Source organism: Panthera pardus, unplaced genomic scaffold (assembly GCF_024362965.1).
Source record: "Panthera pardus isolate Hobbes unplaced genomic scaffold, ASM2436296v1 HiC_scaffold_2, whole genome shotgun sequence".
Classification (NCBI taxonomy): Eukaryota; Metazoa; Chordata; class Mammalia; order Carnivora; family Felidae; genus Panthera; species Panthera pardus.
In genome coordinates this window covers 64822052-64849269 of record NW_026526765.1, presented here as the reverse complement: position 1 = coordinate 64849269, position 27218 = coordinate 64822052, and the positions used below count along the sequence as shown (strand labels likewise).

The window sequence follows — 27218 nt, the reverse complement described above, 5'->3', positions numbered from 1 at the left end:
AGTCCCTGAGGTAGAACCTTGCTGGGCCCTGGGAGAAGCCAGGAGACTAGAGCTGCGGGGAGGGTGGCGGGCATGCAGGGATGTGGGGGGCGGAGCGGGGAGCAGGGGTGGGCCTGTGGGTTTGGCTGCTGGGCAAGTACAGAACGCCCAGTTAAATTTGAATTTCATATAAACAACAAATAAATTTTTAGTATAATAAGTATGAACCATGCAAAACTGCCTTTCTCTGAAATTCAAATTTAACTGGGTGTCCTGTGTGTTCCTTTGCTAAATTTAGCTAGCCTAGTGTCAGGCCTCTGTAAGACTTTGGTTTGACTCTGAGATGGAAGCCACTGGAGGATTTGGAGCAGAGGAGGGATAGGATGTGACTAGTTTTAAGGGGATCCTCTGGGTGCTCTGTTGTGATCAGACTGCAGTAGGTAGGGGCAGAAGCTGCGGGTGGGGCATGGGAAGTGAGAGATGGGGGCTAGTATGGCAGTGGGAGTATGGAAACATGAGGGGAAGCCAGACATGTTTGGAAGACGGAAGTGACCCTGTTTGCTAACAGGTTGGTCGTGAGGTGGCAGAGACAGAGAGGAGACAAAGAAGACTCAATGGCCTTTGGCCTGAGCAACTGGAAATACTGAGATGATGGCATGAGATGTGTGTGCATGTGCGTGCGTGTGTGTGTGTGTGTGTGTGTGTGTGTCTGTGTGTGTGTGTGTTTAGACACATTGTTAAGATACCTACTCTGTAACCAGGAGGAGGCATCCAGTACACGGTTGGACGCATGGGCCTGGGCTTCTGGAGAAGACCCTTGTTAGTCACTAGTACGATGTCATTGAAAGCTGTGCCTGCTGAGAGTACCAGGATGCTGTGGAGATGGAAGGGGCCCTGATCCAGGCATCTGCAAAGGCCTGAGGCTTTGGGGTGCACTCAGGGTACGAAGAGGGGTTGAGTGCTGATGGCTAGGCCAAATTGGTGTGGAAAATGAGGTTGGCTCAGCTTTGAGGACCAGAAGCCATGGAGGGTACTAAGCAGGGGAGTGCTGTGCCAGATCTGTGTGTTAGATCTGAGGCAGGGCGGAGGGAAACCTGGGGTCCCCTGTGTGGGGCTGGGAGGGCAGTGAGGACACTGGGGCGCCAGTCTTGGCAAGATGAGGGGAGGCCTGACCAGGACAGCAGCAGGGGGTCAGAGCCAGGGCCACAGAAGAGAGGGTGGGTTTGTGTGGGACTGATGGGGCTAGGTGGCAGACTGGATGTGGGAGGTCGAAGATGCATGTCCAGAGCCTTCAGGCTTTTGCAGGGCTGCGGGGGGGTGGGCAGAGAAAGGAGTGCAGAGCCGGTTCTCCCCCAGCACCCCACGGCCACTGTGCTTGTTAGCAAGGAACACTCCTTAGAGGGAACATATGTGCTGTTATTTTTAGGTGATTAGCCGCACGTCGTGGAGCGTTTGTTTGCCAGTCGTGGGTAAACAAAAGCCATTTGTCAAAATGAGATGTTCTAGCCTCATCCTCCCCTCACAGGCCAGTTGCCGGCTGTGAATTCCTGTTGCATCAGCCGTGAGGCTAATTAGCTCCACTGCTCCTGAATAATAATGGCCACATTCACGGAGAGGTGTCTGCATGCCAGGAGCCTTGCAGACGGTACAAAACTTGAAGCTGCTCAAAATGCATCTTTGTTGGTCCCATTTTGGAGTTGGGGAAACTGAGGCTGAACATCTACCCTCCCCCATCCCAGGAATGGGGACTCAGCAATGCCATCAGTCACTGTGGAGTAGCTTAGGTAATTGGATGAGTGCTGGGAATCCCATCAAGAGGCTTGCTCTGTGTCTCCCCTTCTGGGTGCTGACTTTTGGGACCTCTGGGTAAAGGGGCCAGAGAAGCTCTAGAGGAAGGAGCATGGATGGGCTTTGGATGGGGACAGCAATGAGTTTTTGGCTTGTCTTTGCCACTCAAGCGCAGTATATAATCTTGGGCTGGGCTCTGCGATACAATATGCAGGGAGTTTATTAGGGAATGCTCCTGAGATCAGTATCTTTGGAAGGGAGGGGACGGACACAGGATTGGGCAAAGGAGGAAGCCAACCTATCATGCTGTCTTTATGGAAGCTCAGTTGGTCCTGCAGGGAGTTGATGACCCTTCAGGGCTGTTCTGAGTTGAGGCAAAAGGGCTGGGCCTTTGCACTCCATGTTGATCCATCATTGTCTGTAGGTCACTCCAGGAATGGAGTGTGAGGGGCTGACAACCATCTGCCAGCAACACCCACAGAAGCTGGGGGAATAGGTCCTTTACTCCTGCAGGGGGACCTGGGTGGTGCCTTACAGAGCCCACCACAGTCCACTCCTTGGGCCTCTTCTGGGAGAGGCTCCTCTAGGAGTGAAAAAGAGGGCTAGTGGATGAACTATAGCACCCCTCCCTCTTCCTGCTAAGGGTTTTGTGGTATCAGGGGCTGCAACCAACATTCTTCAACTTCCTCCTCCACTAGCCACCAGAGATCCCTGTCACTCTCAGGTGACATCTCTGTGGGGACGGAGACTCTGGTCACCATGCCCTTTTCAGGCCTGGATGGCTGCACTTGTCAGTTTACCATCAATATGGGCAAGAGAGCACCAAGAGGCACCCAAAGGGATCACCTATGTGTCACCATATTCTTCCCTGTCCCCAAGGGTGACTTCCTCCTGATGACCAGGGTCAATTGCTCTGGCCAGGATGGCAACTCTTCATGCTTGCTGGTTCCCTGACACTAGGAGCCTAAAGTGCCAAGGGGGAGGCAGCTGTAGCCCATAGTTTAAGGGACTTTACCGCGTCCACTGGCAAAAGTACCCTCCCTTTGGGAACAAGGAGCCCACAGAACCCATAGTTGAGGGATGGAAAGCACAAATTCTCTACATGAGTCACTGGGAGGGATGTAAGCTGGGCCACTTAAGCTTCCTCTTAGACCCATGTATCCCACTGTATGGGACACAGTGCCATATAAGGTATTTGATTTAAAGTGATACTGCATCTTGGAGGATGGTGCCCAGACCTCATGAAGTACTGTTTCTGAGTTGGCTTTTCAGCTTAGCAGGCTGTTACACTGCCCCACCTGGCCAGAACCTTTTGGGTAATGGGGTGCACTATGGCAGCCCGCTCCCCTACCCCATGGGTTACTGCTGTAAGATGAGTTATTCGGTTTGACGTGATGTTATGTAGCATCATATGCCTGTGGATTCAACACTTCATACACCCTTGGATAGACAGCCTGTGGGCAAGGAAGGCCAATCTGTGTCTGGAACATGTCTCTATTCCTGGTCTTTCCAGGGTGGAGGGGTCCAGAGTAGTCGTCTGTTACATATTGACCCAAACGAATCTAAGGTTTTGTCCTCCTCTTTAGCTGGTGGCACAGGATCCCTGGTGGGGCCATTTGTGTGAGCTGAGGGTACTGGTAAAACAGTGGTGGGTGACAGGGTTCTTTTACCTGCTCTGCAGCTTGCTGGTGAACTCAAGTCCTGATCATGTTCAACTCAGGATGTACCCACCTTCTGACTTTGTGGGTCTGACAGACCCGGCTCATGATGGGCAGTTCTGGGTATGTGAACACTCGGCATCTCATAATTGGGCGCTCTGTCTCTACCAGAGCCAGGAGCATGCCACAACCTGTTTTTCAAAAGATGTAGAATTCTTCACTACAGATGATATGTACTTGCTCCAGAATTCCCAGGGTCTCCATTGTGGTTCTCCCCGGGGAGCTTGTCACACCTCACAGGGCATCCTTTCCTATCACTGTCCTATGTGTCTAATACCATACGGTCTGCTGAATCGGTCGGCCCAAGTGACAGGGCTGATGGTGCCAGCAGCCTGAACCTTCTGCAGAGTTCTTCCTCGCTCTGGGCCTTGGTAGCCCCTCATATCACAGTACTCCCAGACATGAAATAATTTTGCTTCCAAACCCATCTATCAGGTGCTGTGCTTTCTTCTTTGTGATGGGAGGTGAGAGATGAAATAATTTGTCTTTACTTTGGGTGTGGGTCCAAGTATTTACTAGACCACAGGATTCCTAGAAATTTTACTGACATAGTGGGCCCCTGGATCTTCATCAGTTTTCTCTCTCACCCTCTGGCCTCCAGCAAGCTAGGTGCCTCTTGTTCATCAGCTCAATCAGCATGATGTCATCAGTGTAGTGGATTGGTGTATGTTCTGCAGTGTGTCCGAATGGTCCCGATCTCCTTGGACTACCATGACAGAGCCTTGGTGAAAGTGGTGAATGCATGTTGTTCTCGGTTCTTTGTGAATGTGTGCTGTTCCTGATTTTCTTTCTGGATTGAGATAGAGAATACAGTTAGCAAATTAATGACTTCATAATATGTACCCGAGTTCACATTCTTCAGGTTTCACCTGGCTTCCATGGGGGGCAGACTGGTGAATTAAGTGGAGCCATGATAAGAATTATTACCCCTACATCCCTAAGATCTTTAAGAATGGCACTAATGTTTGCCATCCTCCCAGGGTGTAATACCATTTTTGATTTACCACCTTAGCCAGAAGGAGCAGTTTCAGAGGCTTCCGCTTGTTCTTCCCCACCATGACCACTCTTACCTCACAGGATAAAGGGGTTTGTGCCAATTACTAAGTATGTCTATTTCAGTTATACATTTGGAGACTCCTGGGTGGGATGCAGTGAGCCCACTGTGACCAGGGCCTGGGCTAGAACTCCATTTATCACCTGCCCCCTGACCATGATGATGCTTGGAGGTAGCAAAGTGATCTTCAATTCCGTGCCCAACTGCCCTAGAAATGCTTGCATTATTGCCCTTTTCTCAGTATTCAGTTACCTGAGTAACTTGGGGGAAGGACTGGGGAAATCATTGCTGCATATTATTGCAGGGTCCTTCCTCCTGGGGACACAGGCTTTCCCTCAACCAGTGGATTCCAGGTCTAAAAACCTACTCAGGTATGAAACTAGGGAAGGGATTGCTACTTCTTATTGGGGTGACTATCTTCAGTCTCCCGACAGCCCATCTTAGATGTTTTTTTTTTTATTATTATTATGCAGATAGAGTAGTATCCTGGTTGGCTGATGCTATGTTCTAGCAACTCCATGACCCTCTGCAGGTCAGGCTCTCCTCGCTGTCCCTCCACCTTACCAGTCACCACAGAATTGCGTCTTCCTGCCTTCAGGTGGTTTCTGTGTTTTCAGGGCCCTGTCACCCCCACTGCTGTGAGTAAGCCTGGTTTGCAATGGGATCTCCTACTGCCAGCCCCAGCCTCCAGAGAAGAGCCATCCTTGAACTTCCAAGTGATGCTGGGGCCACTCGCCAGTGGCACTCCTGACTGCCTTGCAAATGGTATGTCCTCTGGGTTCTGTGTGCAGTATAGGCCTCTGGAGGGAGTTCTGGCCTTACATAGTATAGGACATCCCCTCTGCCGTGCCCACTTCTCTGAGCCTTTCAGTGCCTTCTTCCAACATCTGCGGTGGCACTTTTAACTTCACCTGGGCCACTGCTTTCCCCATGCTTCTGGGGACCCCTGGGGTACTCGTGAGTGTGTTAAATCCTGTGTCCTGGGAGGGTGCTCCCATACTGATAAATGCTCCCTTTATCTAGCTTTGTGCTCTGGCCCTGTTGATCACTCACCTTCCGTCCCAATCCAGAGCCATGTTGACTAGGTGCTGCAGCCCCTTTGGGGTAGAGCCCCCATTTCTCCACATTGGGCCCAGTGTGCCCACAGCTACTTTATGTGTGAGTTAACCCTAGTTATCGGCCTAATGACATCAGCAGAAGTGGAGCAGATCCTGAGTGTGGACATGTCTTGGCAGGGAAAAGCCTCTGCAGTCTCAGGTGAGGAGGGAGTGCTAGCTCCCAGCAGGGAGGGGCAAGCTCCTGCAGACTCAGAGCATTCAGGGGGATCTGGAGAGTTGGGCTTTTGCAATATCCCCACCCAGATGTCCCCATACTGCGTGTCGGGGTTTCATTCTTTCTTAACCAGGGCTTTGACCTTGGCAGAGCAGACGTGTCTTGGCTGGAGTTGAGCCTAGGGCAAGTTTTCACATTTTCTGTCCTTCTGTGGTGGAAGATGACCACCTCTCTAAACAGCAACAGAAGGCCCTCTGGCTTTCACATTTAGCTTTTAATTGCTGACTAATCATACTCAGCTCTGTGTTATTGTTTTCAGGATCAGTGAGGTTTAACAACAGCTACCCAGTTCGGTTGTCCTTGTAGTTACTGTTTCTTCCATATTTCTTATATACATCACTCTAATTAATGGATTCCCTGTCACCAGTCTGCCATCCTCATTCATCACTCAACCAGCTGGGTGGCAGGTGATTCTGCTCCAAACTCCCATCCTGGTGTCTGCTTTCCTGACCCACTTTTGGTACCAACTGTATGTAACAGGTTGGGTTCTCAGAAAGCAGACTCTGTGACAGAATTCAGCATGTGGGGTATTTATTAAGAATTATTCTTAGGATCAACACCTGTGGAGGGGAAGAGACAGAAACAGGATCAAACAGAGAGAGAAGTTGCCCCATAGTACTGTTTGAAGCCTCAGCTGGCCCTGCAGTGAGTCCTGAAGGTGGTGTGATCTTTTAGAGCTGTTCTGAGTTGGGGCAAAAGGCCCTGGCAGTCCTGGGAACAGGCTGGTGACCTTGGGTGACGTGGTCTTCTTCTGCTGAAGCAGTCTCTGATGGTACTGATAGCTGAGGACTGTCTGATGGCAGCTGGGGTAATAGGGTCTTTATTCCTATCGGAACATCTACCCCAACACCTGTGAGTTCACTTATCTGTAAGACACGGATATAAAAAGTCCTAGCTATTGCTAGGCTAATTGATAAAGTCTCCATAAATGGTAGCTATTGCATACTTTATAGGTAGTTATTTGAGGATATTTATAAGTGATAAAACTTCAACTCAAAATAATTCAAGTCATGAAAGGAGTTTACTTGTTCACATAATTGGGAACATGGAAATGACTTCAGGAATGGATGGATACAGGAGCTCAAAGAATTTCATCAGGATGGGTCTCAATCTCTCTTTATACACACACACACACACACACACACACACACACACACACACACACACACATCTGTCTTTCCATCTCTAAGTCCCCAATTCCTCTGAGTTGGCTTCACTCTCAGGCAGTCTGCCCTTGAAGGCTAACAATGGCCCTCAACGGGGGGTGGGGGGGCATTATATCTATCTGTATCTGTACCTATACCTATACCTATACCTATACCTATACCTATACCTATACCTATACCTATATCTGTCTATATATCTGTATCTATATATGTATCTATATCTATATCATCTGTATCTATATCTATGTCTATATATATCTATATCTGAATATTACTCAGCCATCAAAAAGAATGAACTCTTGCCATTTGCAATGATGTGGATGGAGCTAGAGTGTATTATGCTAAGTGAAACAAGTCAGAGAAAGACAAATACCATATGATTTCACTCATATGTGGAACTTAAGATACAAAATGGATGAACATATGGGGAGGAAAAAAAAGAGAGAGGGAAACACACCATAAGAGATTCTTAACTATAGAGAACAAACTGAGGGTTGGTGGAGGCAGGTGGGTGGTGGATGGATGATGGGTACTAAGGAGGGCACTTGTTGCGATGAGCACTGGGTGTTGTATGTGAGTGATGAATCACTAAATTCTACTCCTGAAACCAATATTACACTATATGGTAACTAACTAGCATTTAAATAAAAATTTGAAACAAAAAAAAAAAAAAAAAGAGAGAGAGAGAGAGAGAGAGAAGAAAAGATGGTCCCTAACAGCTCCAGGCCCACATCCTGCCAGCTCAGGAACACTGGCAGAATGAGGGGGCCAAAACCTCCCAGTGATGACTAGTTCTAGGATAAATCCTACTTATTGGCCAGGCCTGGGTCATGGGGCCTCTCAAGAGCGGGGAGGATGAGGTCAGCCCTTCTTGATGGGAAGCTGGGGTTAGGCAGTGTCCCAAAGGAAAACTGAGATGCCGTGAGCAAATAAAAGTCAACAGATGATGGTAAAAAACACATCCACACCCTGTCCACCTTGAAGGCTTCTTTTATTCCATCTAGAGAATAGAAGGGCGTCAGACCGATCTTGCCTATGTGGGGCCATGTGCTATGTTCAAGAATATGTCTCACATGTCTACATGTGGCTGCCTGGAAACTTGCCGCATGGCCCACTAGCCATGATTCTGAGGTGCATCTACTGGGTCCAGGGACTGAGGCCAAGTCCAGGTGGATTGAGAGGCAACTTTCAACTCCAATTTGTCTTCTGGATCATTCGCTCTGCCAGTCAATATACATTTATTAGTATCTACTTTTGCCAGCCCAGTGTGGGGCCCTGGTGATAGAGACTGAAAGCCCCTCCCCAGTGAGGACTCAGGGTAACTGAGGACTCAGCCACATTGTATGCCATGGGACATAGCAGCAGGGAGCTAGATGGCTGAGGGGGACCAGGCCCAGCAGCCCCTGAGCCTCTCTGGCCTTCAACTATGTTCTCTTTGGCCGACAACCATTTAAAAAGATTTATTTATATTACCATTACTGTAATATTTCATCAGCTCTGCTATGAGACTTATTGCAAAGTATGCTTCCATTTTATGTACCATTGAGAGACATGCCAACAATTTTAAGATGAACCCCCAAATTTTAATGATGTTTATATATGAAAAAATGTGCTGCCGAGTAATGAGGACATACAGTAATTACCAACACTTAAAAATGGGGCTATTTCATATTAAACTCCCGTATCCTGGTTTCTTCTGAATAATTGTATACTTCCTCAACCCAGGGCTGGCACCTTTGCGTGGCAACAGTCAGCCGGAGATGAGTAGGACTTTCCCCTTTTGTTGTTTGCTTTATTTGTGTTATTTGTTTTAAATAGATCATACATTCTTAGGGTTCAGAAATCAAAACAATACAAGACAGTATAGAATGAAAAGTCTGACTCCCACACCTGTCATCATCCACTCTGTTCTCAGCCCTTCACCACAAATAAAGCCCTGCATTACATTCTCATGCTTCCTTCCATTTTTTAAAAAAAATGCAGACACAAACAAATATGAATAGATACACCTCAACTCTCTCATTTAAAATAGGTTCTGCCTTTGTTTTGATCACTTAATGATGTGTCTAGCAGATATTTCCAAATCTGCAGAGAGATGCTGGCCCTCCAGGGGGGAACAGGTTCCCCATTAACTGAAGTCTCCCTATACCAGCTTTCTTCCTTGCATACCCACTGGGCCCCTGGGGACACCAGACTGTAGTCTTCCTCATCTATCCTGGAGACACTCAGCAGATGCCAAGGCCTAAGGTTGGGGAGGGGGGCAAGCACGTTGGGGCAAGGGAGGTGAGATGGATAGGAGGTAGTACTTGTGAGTGGATGCATGTGCATGGATGCTTTGGTCTGGCTTAAAAGCTCTCTGGTAAGTGGATAGGGTTGCAGGGATAAACAAGGTCCAGGAGTTCAGAGACTCACTGGCAGCAGGAGAGCAAAATGAAGCAAATGGATAGTTGGAAGACCAGAGCAGAGAGTATGATCTTGGGTAAATTAATTAAACTCTGAGTTTCTGATGCCTCATTTGCAAAACAGGGATATTTTAGTCCCTATTTTTAGGATTATTGTGCAGGATAAATGCAACAACAGTTCCTGTCATATAGTAAACACTGGTATGTATTATCTCTGTCGAGGCATAGTGGAAGGAATAAGACTGCTTGGAGGTGGCGGTGAGTGGGGTTTTGAAGGCTAAATAGGAGTTCACAAGGTAGAAAGTGGAAATAGTGCGTTCTAACACAGGAAATAGTATGGGGTCTTCTAGCTTGCCTTCAGGTGTTAACTCAGTTTCAAGGAGGATGTAACTGAATCTCATACAGAAGATGTGGCCTGCCTAAAGTCAAGCATGCAGGAATGCAGAGCTCCATACCCAGTTCTGTCTGACTCTGACCCCGGTGGTTAATGCTCAAGTTAGAACATGTGTACTATCATTCTCGAGACCTATTTGTGTTGTAGCTCAGGGCTGATAAATTGGGTTGCTGTGGCATGTGAGGCAGCCTTGCCCTCTGAAGGAAGAAAAATCACCTGGTGCTCAAGGGCACAAACCGGGGTACCTTCTCTGAGCTCTGCTTTCTATGTAAGCTCTGCTCCCAAGCAAGTTTCCCCCAGGAAGTGGCAAGATGGCTGCTGGCAGCTCAACTGGGCCAGCAAAGCTACTGCAGAGGAGAGAGGGAGCCCCTTTCCTAGTGGTTGCAGTTAATGTTTTTATTTATTTTATTTTATTTTTTTTTAAATTTTTTTTAACGTTTATTGGTTTTTGAGATGGAGAGAGACAGAGCATGAACGGGGGAGGGTCAGAGAGAGGGAGACACAGAATCTGAAACAAGCTCCAGGCTCTGAGCTGTCAGCACAGAGCCCGACGCAGGGCTCGAACTCACGGACCGCGAAATCATGACCTGAGCCGAAGTAGGCCGCTTAACCAACTGAGCCACCCAGGCGCCCCTGTTTTTATTTATTTTTGAGACAGAGAGAGACAGAGCATGAGCAGGGGAGGGGAAGAGAGAGAGGGAGACACAGAATCGGAAGCAGGCTCCAGGCTCTGAGCTGTCAGCACAGAGCCGGACGGGGGGGCTCGAACTGACCGAGTGTGAGATCATGACCTGAGCTGAAGTCAGACGCTTAACTGACCCAGGCGCCCCTCCTAGTGGTTGCAGTTAAAGTCCTAGGCAGGGTTCTCACTGGTCATCCTTGGGTGACAAGGCTATCAGTCGGCCAATGGTTAGGAGAATGTGGCCTTCTCACTAAGGCCGAAGTGACCTCTCGTAGGTCACGTCGTGACCATCACAGAACCAATCAAGTGGCTAAAAGATGTGGCCCTCTCATTGGTCACACCTGGGTCACATGACCATCACTGAACCAATCAAGTGGCTAGGGGAATGTAGCCCTCTCACAGATCAGGCCTCTCACATGACCAGAGGAGCCAGAACTACAAGGGTCTAGAGTGGAGGAAGGGTGGTCCCTCAAAGTGATATTGGGGTCCTGCATCCAGTAAAGGGGGAGATGGCTGGCTGGCAAACCCAGTGGATGTTCTTCATAGAGCCCCAGACAGGCCCATCCATTCGTCTCTTATGACCTGGGGCTGAGGGAAGCCTGGGACACCTGAGCCAGGGATCAGGAATGCTTTCATGGAGCCCTTTAGTGAAAAGCATCTGGCCCCAGGCAGCAGCATGCATAGCAGTACAATAGTCCGTAACAGTGGAGGAGCTATGCCAGTGAAGGGGTTTGGTTATGGTCAACTCTGTGGATGGGGTGGGCAGTGTCCTATACCCTCCTCACGCTGTCCTGATTGCAGTTTGGAGCAAACAGTTATGATGGAAGCATCTGAGCTTCCATGATTCGTGGGCTGGCCATAGGCTCCACCTGACCAGGCCTTCCAGGGATTCGCCGTGGTTAAGCAAGAGGAGGAAACGAGTTTTACAAATTAGTACCAACACCTGGAGGGACAGAACCAGCCCAGGGGAAACCATATAGGGAGTCCAGTCCCCACAGCATCCACTGACGCATTGTACAGAGAAACCTCTGTTTCCAGGGTAACCACCACATCCTGATTGGACATCTCACCTTGCCAAGGAGGGCAATTTGAAACATTCTGGTATATAATTTATTGCAAACATTCTGTGGTATAGGCCCTGTGTCAAGTGCTTTACATATATGACCTCCTTTCATCCTCCCTGCACTGAGGGAGTATCATTGTCCCCATTTTACAGACAAATGAACCAAGACTCGAGGATGTTAGGAAACTTCTCCCAAGATCACATACTAAGAGGGAATGCTGCCCATTTGATGTCCAAGCCCTGGTTCTTCTGAGCTGGGCCTCCTTTGATGCTGGGGACCAGAGACCCAGTTGCAACCCACCCACCCCCCCACCGCCGCCCCCAAAACGTGGCAGGTGAGCTGAGCTGCATGTCTCCCACAGTTACTCAGCAGATGTTCTGAGGATGCTCAAAGATGAGGCACAGGATGGGGCTTCACTTTCTGGTCCCAGGGTCTCCTGCCCCAGACAGTTCCCTTGTGGCCTCTCCTAGAGTCCAGAGCTTCGTTTTTTATCTGAAGCCTGGCAATTTGGGGCCCACATGAGGCCCCTAGGCCTGAGTGCTTCAGTGGGGAGGATGGGAGGTTTCAGAGAGGGACAAGAGGGGTGGGAGTAGGCGGGGAGGGGTAGAGCCCAAGGACTCAGAGGAGGTGGGAGACAGGGAGGCAGCTTCATTAGTCTGTCCCCAGGGAACTTGGCAGCCAGTTATTAGGCACTCCCTAGGATGGTGAGCTTGGCAGATGAGGGAAGAAAACAACATGGGAGTTGTGGGTGTGGGCTGGGGTTGGTTCTGCCTCTTCTGGACCAGGGGATCCCTTCTTTTCATCATATGAGGGGAGGGCTGAGGTTCTCCAGGGCCTAAACCTGTCACCATGGTACAAGCCCCTCCTTGACAGTAGGGACAGTGTCATGAGCATCCTTGGATGCAGGAAAGGAGCTGAACTGATGCCAGTGCTGGTCCCTAGGGCACCTTGACGGTGCACTCCCCCACTGAGGCTTCTTGGCTACTATGGTGGTTGGGCCAAGGCTGTGGTATCTACTGGACCCTTACCCTCTGTCCTGTCTCTGAGAATCCCACCAGTCCTACTTGTAGTCTTGAGGCTACGTACTGTTGCTCCCATACTGTAGACCCATCTCCCTTATCATTTTCCCTTTTCTCTAGTAGAAAGAAATCTGTTAAGTTTCCCTCAGACTTCTTCTCTTCTCCTCTCCCACCAGCCCCTTGGCCTTGAAAGTTATCAGTGATGACTTAAACCTTACTTGCAGCTCAGACTCTTTGCTGAGCAGCTGCCTCCTGGGCATCTCCCAGGGGTGCTTCTGGGCTCCACAGACTCTACTGCTTCTCATCCACCTACCCTGCTCTGCCTCTGTGGCATCCCATCTTGGAGAAGGGCTCCGCTGTCTGCCCACTAGCCCAGCCCAGGGCACACAGAGTCGCTCCCAACTCTCTTCTTCCCCTGACCTACCACAGGTAAGCCAAACCTTTACTAGCTTTCCACCAACTCTTTTAACTACCTTCTTCATGGCTGTGCTCTGGTTCACTCACCTTTCCTTCTTTCCTGGAGTCTCCACGTTGATCTCTGAGCCCCTGGTTGACCATCCATGCTGCCTGTCCATAGCTCTCTCCTGTTTTAAAATTCTCAGTGGCTCCCCCAGCACCCCCAGATGAAATCTGTACTCCTTGTCTTAGCATTCTGAGCTCCATGTGGCCTGGCCCCTACTGCAGCCTCTGCTTCCACACCTCCTCCAACACTTTGCATGTTCCAGTTCCCACAGTGCGCCATGTTCCCTCCACTCTGAGTCTTTGCTCATGCTGTTCTCTCTCCCAGGAATGTCTCTCCCCACTTTTGGTTGTAAGTACACTCAGCTTTTGACTCCTCCAGGAAATGCTCCCTGAACATGTGCCCACTCCCCGCCTTCAGCAGGTCTAGGTGTCTCTGTTGTGGGCTCTTATAACATCCCACATGCTTCTACATCATGGCGCTTAGTACTCTCAGTTACAGTTGACTGCAGATCTGTCTTCTGCCCTCTGCTAGCTGTGGGAGCTTGGAGAGCCAAGGTTGGGTATCTTGCTGGTCGTGCTCTCTAGCATCCACCTGAGTCAGGCCTGTGGTATATGCTTAAGCAGGGCTGCAGAAGAAATGAAATGTCTACCAATCTCTCAAATGTCAACATCAGGGTCTTTCGATGTATGTATTAGTTTCCTATCCCTGCTGTAACAAATTACTACAAGCTTAGTAGCAATGCAAATTTAGTCTACAATTCTAGAGATCAGAAATCTGATGGGGCCTGGTCTCACTGTGCCAAAATCAAAGGGTGGACAGGTCTGGGTTTCTTCTGGAGGCTCTAAGGGAGAATCTATTTCCTTGTCTTTTCCAGTTTCCGGGGCCTTTTCCACTTACCTTGGCTTGTGGGCACTTTCTCCATTTCAAAGCCACCAATGTTGGGCTGGGTCCTTCTCATGGTACCATCTCTCTTTTCTGCCTCCCTCTTTCACTTTTAAGGACCCTGGTGATTACATTGAGCCCAACTGGAAAATCCAGTGTAATCTCCCTATTTTAAGGTCAGCTTATTAGCAACCTTAATTTCATTTGCAGCCTTAATTCCTCTTTGCCGTGTAAATTAACAAGATATTCACAGGTTCGAGGGATTAGGACATGGACATCTCTGGGTGGCCACTGCCCTGCCCATCACAATAAGGAAGAAGCTGGAGAAACCACTGCCATGTGGGGAGAGGTACCCCTCTGTGAGACTCTAAGAATGGGGGACACCAAGGGCAAAAGGACAGTCAGGGTCAGATAGCAGGATGATTTGATGCAGGTTAAGAGAGTTCTGGGAGAGCCAGAAAGGGATTTCTGCCTGTCATGGTCAAACCTGCAAGTGGTAGAAACCCAGCCAAAACTGGCTTTAAGGACCAGGGGGATTTACTGACACATGAGACTAAAACATCACACACAGGTAAGAATTCCTCCAAGAACAGCTGGGTTGGGGGTCAGAGGACGTCCCACAGCTCCACTTCCCTCCACCTCCCAAATCTCCTTTCAATCCCAGCTTGGCTTTATTCTCAGTCCACATGAGATGGCAACATAGCAACAGTCACTGCCACCCCCAGCCTCCAGGTTTAAGTGAGCCAGAGCAACTGCCACCTCTCAGCAGGTCTCCCTGCCCTGCCTTGCCTTGCCTTGCCTTGCCTTGCCTTGCCTTGCCTTGCCTTGCCTTGCCTTGCCTTGACTGGGTCTTGAGTCTAGCTCCCAACCAATCATGGGGCCAGGGGGTTGGATTTCACTCAAATCATGGGTAGATAACAGAGGAAGAGTGGGTTCCTAAAGGAAATTCTGATGGCTGTTTTCCCCGATGGGTGATGCTCCCTGTATTCTCTTAGGGAGACAGGATTAAGAAGAGACCTGGGTCCTGATTCTGGTTCTGCTGCTAACTTGCTGCTGTGTGACTTTGAGTGAGTTACTTATTAACCTCTCTGGGCCTGACTGTAGAATGAGGGGGTGAGGTGGGATGCCCTCTAAGGGACCTTACCACTCAGAGGCCTTTCCCATCTGTTTAGCCCATCTGTTTTCTTGTGAGTCTAGATACTAGTGGTAAAGATCCTTAGAAAACCTGGTAGTCGGAGAAGTAGTAGGGGAAGCTGCACAGAGTGGAGCCAAGTTTGGGATCTGTGGCAGGGCCAGGGAGGTGGGCTAGAGCACGTGAAGTGCTGGGTTCATGGGACAGTTGGGGGCCTGAGCAAATGGCCAGTGGCTATCAAGACTTAGGGTTTATCTGTTGCCAGGGTCAAACCTCACTCTGCTTGTATCGAGCTTAGCGCGTGGCCACGGTTGGGGTTGTTGTGTGAGTTGGCATCACTGTGTGGCTGTGGTAAAGACTCAGTCTGGGTCCAGGCTGGGGATCAGAAGCTGGTCAGCAGGAGACAGGGCAGATGCTGCCAACTGGTATATGGGGGAGCCAGGTGTCACACAAAAGTGACTGGCCACATGTGACTTCTCAATTATTCTCACCGAACATATTATATATTTTACTTATTCTTTTGTTTTTTGTCTGCTTCCTTTTACTAGAATGTCAATTCCCTGAGGACAACCACTTTGTTCTCTAGCTCCTAGAACAGTGCCTGGCACATTGTATGTGCTCAATAAATAGTTGTCTGAATAATGCAGAGGTATGTGCATGCAGGTGAGGCCAATGCTGTGTGCATTAGATTGCCAGTTCCCCAACCTTGCCTTCATTTGAACCACCTGGAGATCTTATAAGAATCCCAATGCCCAGGGTACAGCCCTTACCAGTTGAGTCAGAATATCTGGGGGACCAAACTAGGCACTGGTATTTTTAAAAAATTGCCAGATAGTCCCACTTGCTGCAAAGTTTGAGAGGTGCTCACTGCATTAGACCACGTGAAGTGTGGGGTGGGGAGTATGTGCCGCCTCATGAGGACACACACACAGTGGTTCTGGGTGGTAGGATGGAGACTTTTTGTCCTAGATCTCTATCACATTCTCCGGACACCCGCCACGGAGGTGATTACTTTGCTCTCAAAATGGATTTTGGCCGCGAGTCAAGAAGAGCTCTCGCTTCCCAGCTAAACGATGGCAAATCAATTTGAGGACTCTGCTGGAGCTGCTGATTAGGGCTGGCAGCCAGGGAGCCCTCTGGCTGTCAGAGCCATGGCAGGACTCAGCTAGGCCTTTGAGAGGAGGTGGCAGGCAGGAGCTGGGACCAGCCTTGGGGTCCAAGAACCCAGCCTTCTCCTGGGGGACATGGGAAGCCTAGATGGGGCGGCTGTCCACTTTGGGAGTGCAATCTCCATTTATTTAGGACAGCAATATGAATAGTATTAGTCATCATTTATTAAGGACTTGTATGTGCTGGGCACTTTAATACATTTGTTGCCATAATTGGGCAATGCAAGTATTATTATCCTTTAGTATGGAGTCCCTGAGAGGTAAAATAATGTGTTCAAGATCAAATGGCTTCCACATAACAAGTCAGGCTTATAACCAGGTCTGCTTGGGAAAAACCCAAATGTTTTCTCATGATGCTCTGTTGTGTGTTCGTGTACATGTCTGGACTCTGAGCTCTCATGACCATATCAGATTCAGGTTTAAAAGGCAGCTCCTATGCCAGTGTTTGGCTACGGGCAGTTTGCTGGAGGAAGAAAGGAATGAGGACATGTTTGCTGAGTGGATGGATGAATGAAAGAGTAGTTGCTGACTAGGGGCAGAAGGTGGGATGAGGTATGCGTTGTGAGGTAGGCAGCCTCCATGATGGCCTGCAGCCCCCAGTGATTGTCCCTCCTGCTGTTCATGCCCTGTGTAGTATCCTCCTACATTGAATCAGAGCTGGTCTGTGTGACCAACAGAATACTGGAGAAGTGATGGTGTGACTTTCGAGGCTAGGTCATGAAAGACATTTCATCTTCCACCTTGCTCTCTTGGATTACTCACTCTGGGAGAGACTAGCTTCCCTATCACGAGGACACTTCAGAAGCCCTTTGGAGAGGGAGACTTCTGCCAGAAAGCCGGTGCCAGTTTGGCAGCAATGTGATGGAGGCGTCTTGGAGGTAGATCCTCAAGCCCTAGTTAAGACTTCAGATGAGACCTCAGCCCCAGCTGACATCTCTTTTTTTTTTTAATGTTTATTTATTTTTGAGAGAGAGAGAGAGAGGGAGAGAGCAGGGGAGGGGCAGAGAGAGGTGGGGACAGAAGACCCAAAGCAGGCTCTGTGCTGATAGCAGAGAGTCAGATGCAGGGCTCGAACTCATGAACTGTGAGATCATGACCTGAGCCAAAGTTGGATGCTTAACCAACTGAACCACCCAGCTGCCCCCCAGCTGACATCTTAATTGCAACTTTATGAGAGACCCCAATCCATAAATAGCCATGAAGCTACAACAGAATTTTTTGACTCTCAGAAACTGTGAGAGAAAAAGAAATGTTTGTTTCACACTACTAAGTTTTGGGATAATTTGTTATGCAACAACAGATAACTCATGCATATTGCTAAGTCTCTTTTGAGCTGATGAGAGCTTTCTGGAATAGGCAGTTTATTCTCCCTCCTGTCCCCTTTCTCACTTGTGACTCCTGCCTCTCAGTTTATTTTGTATGTATTACAATAAAAAGACATGAGAGTTGGCTTTAAATCCAGGTTCCCAGTTTACTATTTGGATGACTGAGGATTTTTATTGAAATTAATTCTTCTCCTTATCCCTTTTTACTTTTTATCCCTCCTTTCCTATCCTTTTTTCTTGTCTTCATCAGTCTTGCCATAGTAAGAGTAGCATTTTGTAGTAATGGCTGTCATTGTTTAAGTAACTGTTATGCACCAGGCACTGTGTTAGGGGATCCACAGACATTATTTAATTTAGTTCCCTTAATGGGTGGTGGTGGGGTTAGTCATTATTGTATTCTATTATTTTGCTTTTTTAATTTTAATTCCAGTATAGATAACATACATTATATACTCATTTATTTTATTTTATTTTATTTTATTTAAAAAAATTTTTTTTAACGTTTATTTATTTTTGAGACAGAGAGAGACAGAGCATGAACGGGGGAGGGGCAGAGAGAGAGGGAGACACAGAATCGGAAGCAGGCTCCAGGCTCTGAGCCATCAGCCCAGAGCCCGACACGGGGCTCGAACTCACGGACTCACAGACCGTGAGATCGTGACCTGAGCTGAAGTCGGACGCTTAACCGACTGAGCTACCCAGGCGCCCCAATATACTCATTTATTTTAAATAGATAAGGAGACCAAGGTCCGGAGAGTCATATGCCCAAGACCAGACAGAAAGAATCAATATTCCAAGCCAGGTTTTTCTGCAAACCAAAGCCTATGCTCATTTCCATTATACGTCTCTACTTCTGAGCCTCAGTGTTGTAATATGTAACATGGGCATAATTCTGACCTCACAGATCCCTGTCAGGATGAGCAAAGGTGGTGCCTTTAGAGCAACAACCCTATTATGGCATGGAGCGAGGGCCTAGTAAGTGGGAGGCTTCCTTGATCTTCCTATTCTCCCCTCCCCACTTATGTACTTTACGATGGGCTATCCTAGCCCTTGTATAGACAGGGTCATGTCATTGCCTGTCACTGCAGTACCAACAGGGAGTTGATGAGACCGATGGGCCTGCCCCAGGATGGACGGGGTGCATGCCTGGGTCTGGAATCCAAGGAGATGGTAGCACTAGCAGCTCTTGCTTACCCACTGACCCTTACCTTGTGCTAGCCCTGTTCTGCCCCAGCTCGCACAGAGATGAAGGAAGGAAGGAACACGCATTCAAACCTAGGTCAGTACCTGTGGAGAGGCCATTGTGTAGAGATGGCTCCAGCTGGAGGATCCCAGCTGAGAAAACGTTGGGGGGTGGGGAGGGATATTGAATCATCTCTTAGATCAGGCAAGAAATCCCAATTAATTACAAGTGCTAAGTGAGTGGTCTGGAAGCAGACTTTTGCAGTCAATTAAAGGGATGCTGGAGGAAGCTTCATTAACCCCCTGCCTCCTGGCAACTTTTGGTTTAGGAGAAAGAAGGCATCTGTCTGTAATGAGCTCCCCCACACTGTGGGGAATGCAAGCAGAGAGTGCCCTCCACCAAAGATGGCACAAGAGGGACTCCTGGGTTGCATGGAAGGATGGATTCGTGATGTCCTATGCTTTGATCCCTGTGGTAAATGAAGTAGTAAAGACATTGCTCCATTTGGAGGCCAGCCCATGCACAGTGCAGTTTGTGCTTTTCTTGTCCTTCTCCAGCATGGACAGCAGAATGGCCACTAGACTCTCCCCAGGTGCCTCAAACACAGAAGCCCCAAACTAAACTCATTATCTTCCCCCAAACCTGTCTCCGCAAATTTTTCAGATCTTGAAGAATGGAGCCACCCAAGATGGAGACACAGGCTTTGGCCTGAACCCCTTCCTGTTCCATGCCCTACACATTAACTCCTTAAGTCCTGCCAATTTGCCCCCCTATGTAGTACCCCCAATTTATCTGTTTCTCTCAGGCCCTTTGCCATTGCCCAAGGTCGGGCCTTACCATCTCCAGCCTTGACATTGTACTAGCTCCTTCTTGGAGCCCAGTTCATTCTCCTCCCAGCCCTAATGATCTTTCTCAATCTGCCCACCTGATCACATCACACCTCTGCTCAAGACCCTTCAGTGGCTCCCCATGGTCTGCAGGGAGAGCCCAAGCTCCATCTCCTGGCACCCTGGTTGATGTCCCCAGCTTTCAGCTTTTCATCAAGAATTTAATAAGCTCCTGCAGATGTCCCCTGCTTCTCCCTCCTTGGCACCCACCACCCATGCTCAGACTACTTTTGTCTCCTCCCTGCTTTTGCTCATGCCAGCCCTTCTGCCTGGAGTGCCCTCCTTCTCTACCAGGTTGACTTCTCATTTAAGACTCATCTGAGATATTGCCTCCTCCCGGGAGCCTTCCCCAAGCATCCTGAGTTTGCTTTTATCACTGCACATGTTATGGTGGCTAATTGGCCTATTTATCTGCCTGTCTCCTCCTTTAGCAGGTAGATTCCTGGTAGAAAGGGCTGTGTGATTGGTGTTCTCGGTGTCTAATGTGTGATTGGTGTTCTTGCTGCTTAACAAGTGGTAGGAGCTCAGTAAGTGCTATTTAAGAAAGGGTTAAGACTATGAGGGCAAGACCTTTGGGACTAACAGTGAGAGGATGCTGTCATTTCCCGACTGGGCACAGGATTCTGTGGGGTGCCACTGAGTGTCAAGGAGGGGCAAAGTGGGCAGAGGAGAAGCATCTGAGTGTCTGGGGCTGAGTTGTTTACTGAGGAGGGACCTGAGTCTTGAAAGGACAGTGTCTCGAGTGCTGATAGAGCACACAGATGGACTTCTAGGGAAGCCCAAAGACCTTGTGTTCCATTTCTCTCCAATCTTCATCCTTGGAAGGCCCTCAGAGCCTAGCCACTGACTCTGGGAATGGTCTCAGTCTTGCAGAGGCCTGAGGGGAACCAACTGTTGGCCCTTATTCTGCTCTGACACATTTCCTCCTCCACTTGGGACCCTGTGGTAGATGAGGTTTGGTTCTGGCTCCTCTGAGGTCCTGCTCAACTCCTGCTTCTTTGTAGGGAAGGGGGGAGTTGCATCAGGCTCCATGGGGGCAGACCCTAAGATGCCCCCCCAGTGATCCCTGTCCTGTTACATCCTTGTGTAACCTCTCCCTATGGGTGTGGGCAGGACCTATGACTTCTAACCAATAGAATATTGTAAAAGTGATGGGATGTACTTGCCCAATCAGGTTACATAACATTGAGGCTTCCATTTTATCAGCCTTCTCTGTTGCCTTCTTGGCTTGCACACTTGGATGAAGAAAGCTGCCATATTATGAGCTGCCCCAATGAAGGGGCCCACATAGTAAGAAATGAAGGACAGCCTCTGGCCAACAGCCAGCTAGGGACTGAGGCCCTCAATCCAATAGGAACTAAATCTTGGCAACAATCACGTGACCTTGAAAGTGACCCTTGACATCAGTTGAGACCCCAGCCCTGGCCTGCACTTGACCGCAGCTTGGTGAGAGACCCTGAAGCAGAGAACCCTGGCCTCCTGTGAGAAACTGTGAGATAATAAATACATGTTGCTTTAAGCCTCCAAGTGTGTGGTAATTTGTTATGCAGCAGTAGATAACTAATACAGCCTCCCAGTGCACACTGAGCTCCCCTGACTCTGAGAGGCGAGGAGACCTGTTATCCTTAGTGCACTAGCCCAGACTTATGGGGGTATCTGGGAGAAAGGTAGGATGAGTGATGTTAGGGCATAGGAGAGAAAGGGGTCAGGTTCTGCCTTCCCTCCCCCTATTGCCCAGTAGGTGCAGAGAGCTGGAGGAAAAGTGACTGTGGCCACCAAGTAGAGGAGAGGGAGATTGGTCGCTTGGATCCTGAGTCAGCACTGGGGTTCCTAAGGACCCACTACAGGCTAGACTCTGCAGTGGGTGCTGGGAGGCATTGGGGCACCAGCCAGCATGACACCTAGAAGAGCTCCCAAGTTAGAGACAGACACTGCAGCGGCATAAATTGTAGTAGGATTTATAAGGTGCCATTCAGTAATGGTTGGCACGCAGTGCTAAGAGTGTGCATGTGTGACCCCATTTCTTCCTCACAACTGTGGAGGTCAAAACAATTATTATCCCATTTTACTTGCAAGCACACACTCAGAGGGGTTAAGTGGCTTGTTCAAGATCACTCTGCTGGGTGACAACCCTCTGGCAAACCCAGGGCTGCCTGAGCACATAGTTGTGATGCTCTGTGTGTTGTAAGCACAGCAACAAACCCTGCTGTGGGAAGGGGGATGGGGGGCTGTGTCAGGGTGGGCGTCACACAGGAGGTGACATCTTGCTGGATCTTGAGAATTTCAGGAGTACACCAGGGAGGGGAAGGGTACCATTCATTCCAGGCAGAGGGGAAAGACTCAGCATGTGCATACCATGTGTGCTTGGCTCAGAGTTGGGTGTGGGTCTAACCTAGTAGGTTGGGGTCATATCTTACAGGGCCATTTTGACGATTTTGCTGTTGTCCTGACCACTGAAGGGTGCTGGGCAGGAGAGTGACATGGTTAAGTTTGTGTTTTGATGAGTCTTCTGGGCGAGGTGGGGTGATGGGGAGAGGATGGACAGAGGGAAGAGGCAGAAGCTGGGAGACTAGTATGTGGGGAATGGGAGGTGCCTAGACAAGTAGAGAAAAAGTGAGGCCCAGCTTAAGGCAGGGCAATGGTGGGGACAGCCGAGGGTGAAAGAAGGTTCTCGTCTTGTCCTGACTCAACAAGGTCTGGGAAGTGTCTGTGTCCAGGAACAATGCTGAGTGGCACCAGCTCCCACACACGGCCTGGCAGAGAGTAGGAACTCCCTCGGTGTTGGTGGGTGACCAGTAACAGACCTTTGCCCACCCACGGTTCTTGGCTTCATGTCGGCATGCCATATCCCAGGGAGCTTTCAGAGAAGGATGGCCAGAGATGGGGTGTGGGGTATTGTGACCAGGCTGGAACACCAGCTCTGGGGGGGTTTCGTACAGTTGAACTTGAAGGGCGGGAGGTGAGTGGCGCTGATCTCTGGGGGCGAGCCCTGACTCTGGCCTTCATTTGTTTCCAATGTCCCAGCCAGAAGTCAGGGTAAAATGGGAGGTTTTCTGAGACCTCTTGAACATTGCAGGTCAGCCCCCCTTGCCTTAGCTGGTGCCCCATGTAACCCTGGTGGTGCCAACAGACAGAAAAGGACAGACAGACTAAGAGTTGCTGTACAAGGTCTTTTCTTTGTTGTCATGGTTGGTTTGGTACATCTTAGCATCTGCGTCATACAAAGGGGGGAGCAACAGCCATGGCTTTTGGTCAGGTTCAGGGGGCATGAGGGGGTGGCCCTCCCCTCCCCCCAGGCACTGACACATTTAAAGAAAGCAGAGCAACAAGGACACAGCACAGATGTGGGAAAGGGATTCCCCCGCGAGAGCAGGATGGTCGTCCTCACCTGGGTCTCAGGACCCCCACCCCCATCCCAGGGCCAGTGGGAGCACCTTCCAACCTCTCCCCAGTGAAGAAGGTGGGCAGCAGGAGCAGGGAGGGGAGTAGGGGACATGTGGGGGAAGGCATATCTTCAGGCATACCCTTATCTGAGCCATCTGATCCCCAGTTGCCTGTCCAGTCAAGGGCCTGTGAGGCCCTCAAAGGATGGAGCAGTTGGGCGGTGGGGTGGGCAACCCTGCCATCTAGGGGCAGGACTCTCAGGACTGGGGCTCTGGCCATAGCCTGGTGGGGGTAGCTTCTTTCCTCATCAGGCCACCTGAGAGGGGCCTGGGCTGCTGAAATACTTCAGTTCACTATCTCTCCCCTTCTCTGTCTCTCTTCCCTCTGTGCCCCTCCCTCCCTCTCTCTCTCCCTTTCTGTCTTGTCTCCATGTCTCTCTCTCTCTCTCTCTCTCTCTCTCACACACACACACACACACACACACACACACACACACACACACACACCCCGATACTTAAGAGGGTCTCTTGACTTCCTGCTTGCCTTTGGAGGAGACCCCACACAGTGTTGCCACTTCCTGGAGCTTCTGAACCTGGAGCTGAGGATGTCCATGTGTGGAAATCCTGGCTCGCTGCCAGCACCGGCATGGGCGATCCAGAGAAGGCTTCTCCCTCCTTTCTTGAGGATGAGCTCCCAGGCACGCAAGCCTGGCAGTGGCCTTCCCTGGCAACCACGCATGCCCACATCAGGTGGTGCCCACTCCCTTGCATCTCATTGTTTTCACCATATACAAATGATTGCTCCTTCTTATTTCTCTAGCTGAAGAATGTCTCCCTGGTATGTTGCATGTGTGCACTGAATTCTGGGACTGCTCCCTCCCTACCCCAGCCTCCTAAGTGTATCACATGCACTGCCCCATTTAGGTGTGACACACTCATCCCCCTCCCATCCAGTGGGTCACACACACCTCCCACCCCAGGTACATCATGTAAACATCTCTTCCCTGCTAGAGCACACCCCACACATATTTTGTTCCCCCTCTCCCTCCACCTGAGTGTGTTGCACACAACATCTTCACTGGGTCACACACTAGCTTCTTTCCACAGGTCTGCATCGGGAATGACAGTCATCATGTCTCTCTGGACCTGAAGTTGGTCACCTGGCCGTGGTTGGAGCCAGGTATGCCCCATGCCGAAATTCTCCCCTGCTCCTGCCTCCAGGATGACCTCTAGTTCTGCTGCTCAGGGGTAGGCCTGAGGATTCTGGAAGAGTCTGGGACGTTTGCCAGACTCATCCAGCCAGCCTGGAGGGTACTCTCGTATGGGAAAAATCCAGAGCCCGCTGGGGGTGCAGAAGGGCTGTGGAGACCACCAGGGACATTCTCTGAGGGTCTGGTGTTCCTCAGGTCCACCTGGGATATCTTGCATGGCTGTGTTCCCCTGCTCATCTGAAGCTCCCTGGGCCTCAGTCTCTGCTGCCCATCTGTCATTTTCTGTGCTCTGGCACCACCTTTGAGATCTGTGGGCCCCTGTCAAGGGGGAGACGTTTTCAAACACTTGGGATTTACATCTGTGTCTGGCTGGGGCTCACACACTGGGTCTGGGGAAGCCTGGGGCCCCTTGACTGCGCCCTGCCTATCTCTGTCCCAGGACCCCAGGGCTCTAGAGAATGACCATCCTGCCCAGGATTAGAGACACAGACAAGCAGACAATAGGGGTGCGAGGTGGCTCCCCGTCACAGACACAGGCACAGACACAGGCCCCTTGGTGGGGCAGGACACAAGGGCACAGGGGAGGGGGAGGGGGCGGGGGAGAAGGGCAAGTCCAGGGAGCTAGAGCTGCTGGAGCCCTGCTCCCTAGAGAAGGGACAGACCAGGGGATTTTTCTAGTTCCCTAAACATATGGATTGTTTTGTCTCATCTTTAAAGTATTGCAGTCTAACTGATATGGCTTTAACTATTGGAAACGGACAGAGAAGACACATGTCTGTCTCTGAAATAAAAGCATAAATCCACTAAAATGGAAAACCTGCAGAATGCAAACTGGGGTCAATGAGGCAGGAGCTTCGGGGGCAGGCAAGTCGCCCCCTCCCTGGGCCCTGCTTTTGGGGTAGGCCCCGATGAGGGCCCAGCATGGCTTCTTGGGGCACTGCCAGGGTCAGTCTCAGTGGACTTCTGAGGACCTCAGGCAGGAACCCTCCAAGGGCGGGAGGACTCTAGGCCAAGGACAAGGTCTCCTGTTGGATGTGGCCACCCATGGCCAATGGTTTGGAGGCCAAGAAGGGGGTATGTTACCTATGTTCTTTCTCCCGAAGCACACATTCTGCACACAAGTGCCTATTCAGAGCCACACATGCACACAACACTCTCAGCACATCTGACAGTCTCTCAGACACACACTGTACAACTTCTAACACATACCCATTGCTGCAGACACTCCTGCTATTTTGAAAACACATGCAGATACAGGCTAACACATGCAAACTTGACCACCCATATAAGATGGCTAGAAAACAGATATGACACAATTTCAATTCATACGTACCCCCTCAAACAAACACACACACACAAGGCTGCCTAACATATACAATCTCTAACACAAGGGTGTGATTAACATACACAAACAGTCTCAACACACACACTGACAATGCACCCATATGTACAATCTTTGGACGCACAATTGCTGATGCAGTCTCTGCCACATACACGCATGTGTGCATGGACGCACACTTTCCTCTCTCATTTGCTCCAAGGCCCCCTGGTTCTCACACAACTGACTGAGCAGGAGGCCTTGACAGTTTGGGGTGGAGGGAACAAATGCCATTTTCACACATCCCAGAGGAGAGTTTGTTCTTGGCCAATGAGATGAATGGACAGATGCCTTCTGTCAAGTGGGAACTGGCTTCTCCCCAAAGGCTTGGGGCTTTGGCCAGGAAGGGTCCTCCTGGGGACCATGGGGCCCTGGAAGCACATGAACAGGATGGGTTGGGGAAGTGGGGTGGATAGGAATGGGGGCAGCTTGGCTGTACCAATGGTGAGGTCCCATGGCATGGGCCATTGCTGCCCAATGGCTCCAAGTGTTTTCTGGGGGGCCTGGGAAGCCCCTTGGCTGGGCAAACTGGGCCCAGCCTGGCAGTGGGGCCCCAGGACCCAAGCAGAGAGGGGGGAGACAAGGGGCTGCTCTACCCTGGGGCCTCTCCACAGATGAGTTAAAGTCCGAAGAGGATCCATTTGGAGGGACTGGCTTGGCAGGGGCCATGCCTCTTCAGGTGGGGGTTGGGAGAGGAGTGCTCCTGGGCTGGGTGGTGTCATCTCAGGGGGAGGGAAGAAGGAGAGCCCCAGCCTCCTGCCCAGACCTAGGCCTGGCCAGAATACAACAGGGCCTCTCAGGCTGGGCCCTCACAGGGCAGGCTTACCCTGACTCCCTTCCTTAGAACCAGGCCACTCAGTGCCCCTACCCTGACCTAGAGGCCCACTGTGGGTCAGAGGCCAAAGGTCGGCATGCTGGGCAGGGCTGGAATGTGTCATTACTTTGGCTGGCTGGGGACAATGGTCCTCCTGGCAGTGGGGTGCATGAAGGAATGTATGGGGGTTACCACACTAGCATAGACCTTAGGCTTCTGGAGGGGGCCCTCAGTGCCTCTGGCACTGGATTCAACGCCCCCTGCTGGGGGAAGCTGTCTTCCCTTTTTCAAGCAACTGGGAAGTGAGGTGGGGGCTGAATACCCTGGGATGAAGGGGGTGTGAGGGAGTGCTGAGGGGGAGGAGTCCTGGCCAGGGAAGGGGGGCAGAGGTCAACTGCGGTTTTCCCCTTCAGAACTGAGACTTAACTGAATGAAAAGAAAGAACCAAAAAAAAAAAAAAAAAAAAAGTAACAAGTGGAGTGGGAACAGGGCAGGAGGGCCGGTTACTTCTTGAACATGTCCTGCAGTGGCCCGGGGAGGTATTTGAGCACCGTGTCCAGGATGCTCTCCTCCTCTTCCTCCTCCTCATCCCCACAGCCTGCAGGGATAGCCTTCTTGGGCCGGGTCAGGCTTCCCTCGCAGGGCTGCTCCAGGGCTGCCTTCTCCTCTGCCTCCTTCTCTTCCTTCTTCTTCAGCCCGTACTGGGAAGGGGGGAGGGCAGACATGAACATGAATGGGGCAAGGAGAGAGCTGGATCTCAAGGTCAAGCTGGCTCATCCGGGGCCGCCACTCG

The 27218-nt window shown here is 50.3% G+C and overlaps 1 protein-coding gene across 3 annotated transcripts in view; it reads right to left on the bottom strand.

The window, feature by feature from the left end:
- Nucleotides 1-22795: 22795 nt before the first annotated feature.
- Nucleotides 22796-27218, bottom strand: part of CPLX2 (complexin 2) — an 84888-nt gene continuing 80465 nt past the window's right edge. For all 3 annotated transcript variants that reach the window (XM_053907107.1, XM_053907109.1, XM_053907106.1), the window contains one exon: nucleotides 22796-27126. In XM_053907107.1, the coding sequence (XP_053763082.1) occupies nucleotides 26929-27126 (198 nt within the window). In that variant the 3' untranslated portion in view covers nucleotides 22796-26928. The remainder of the gene's footprint in view (nucleotides 27127-27218) is intronic.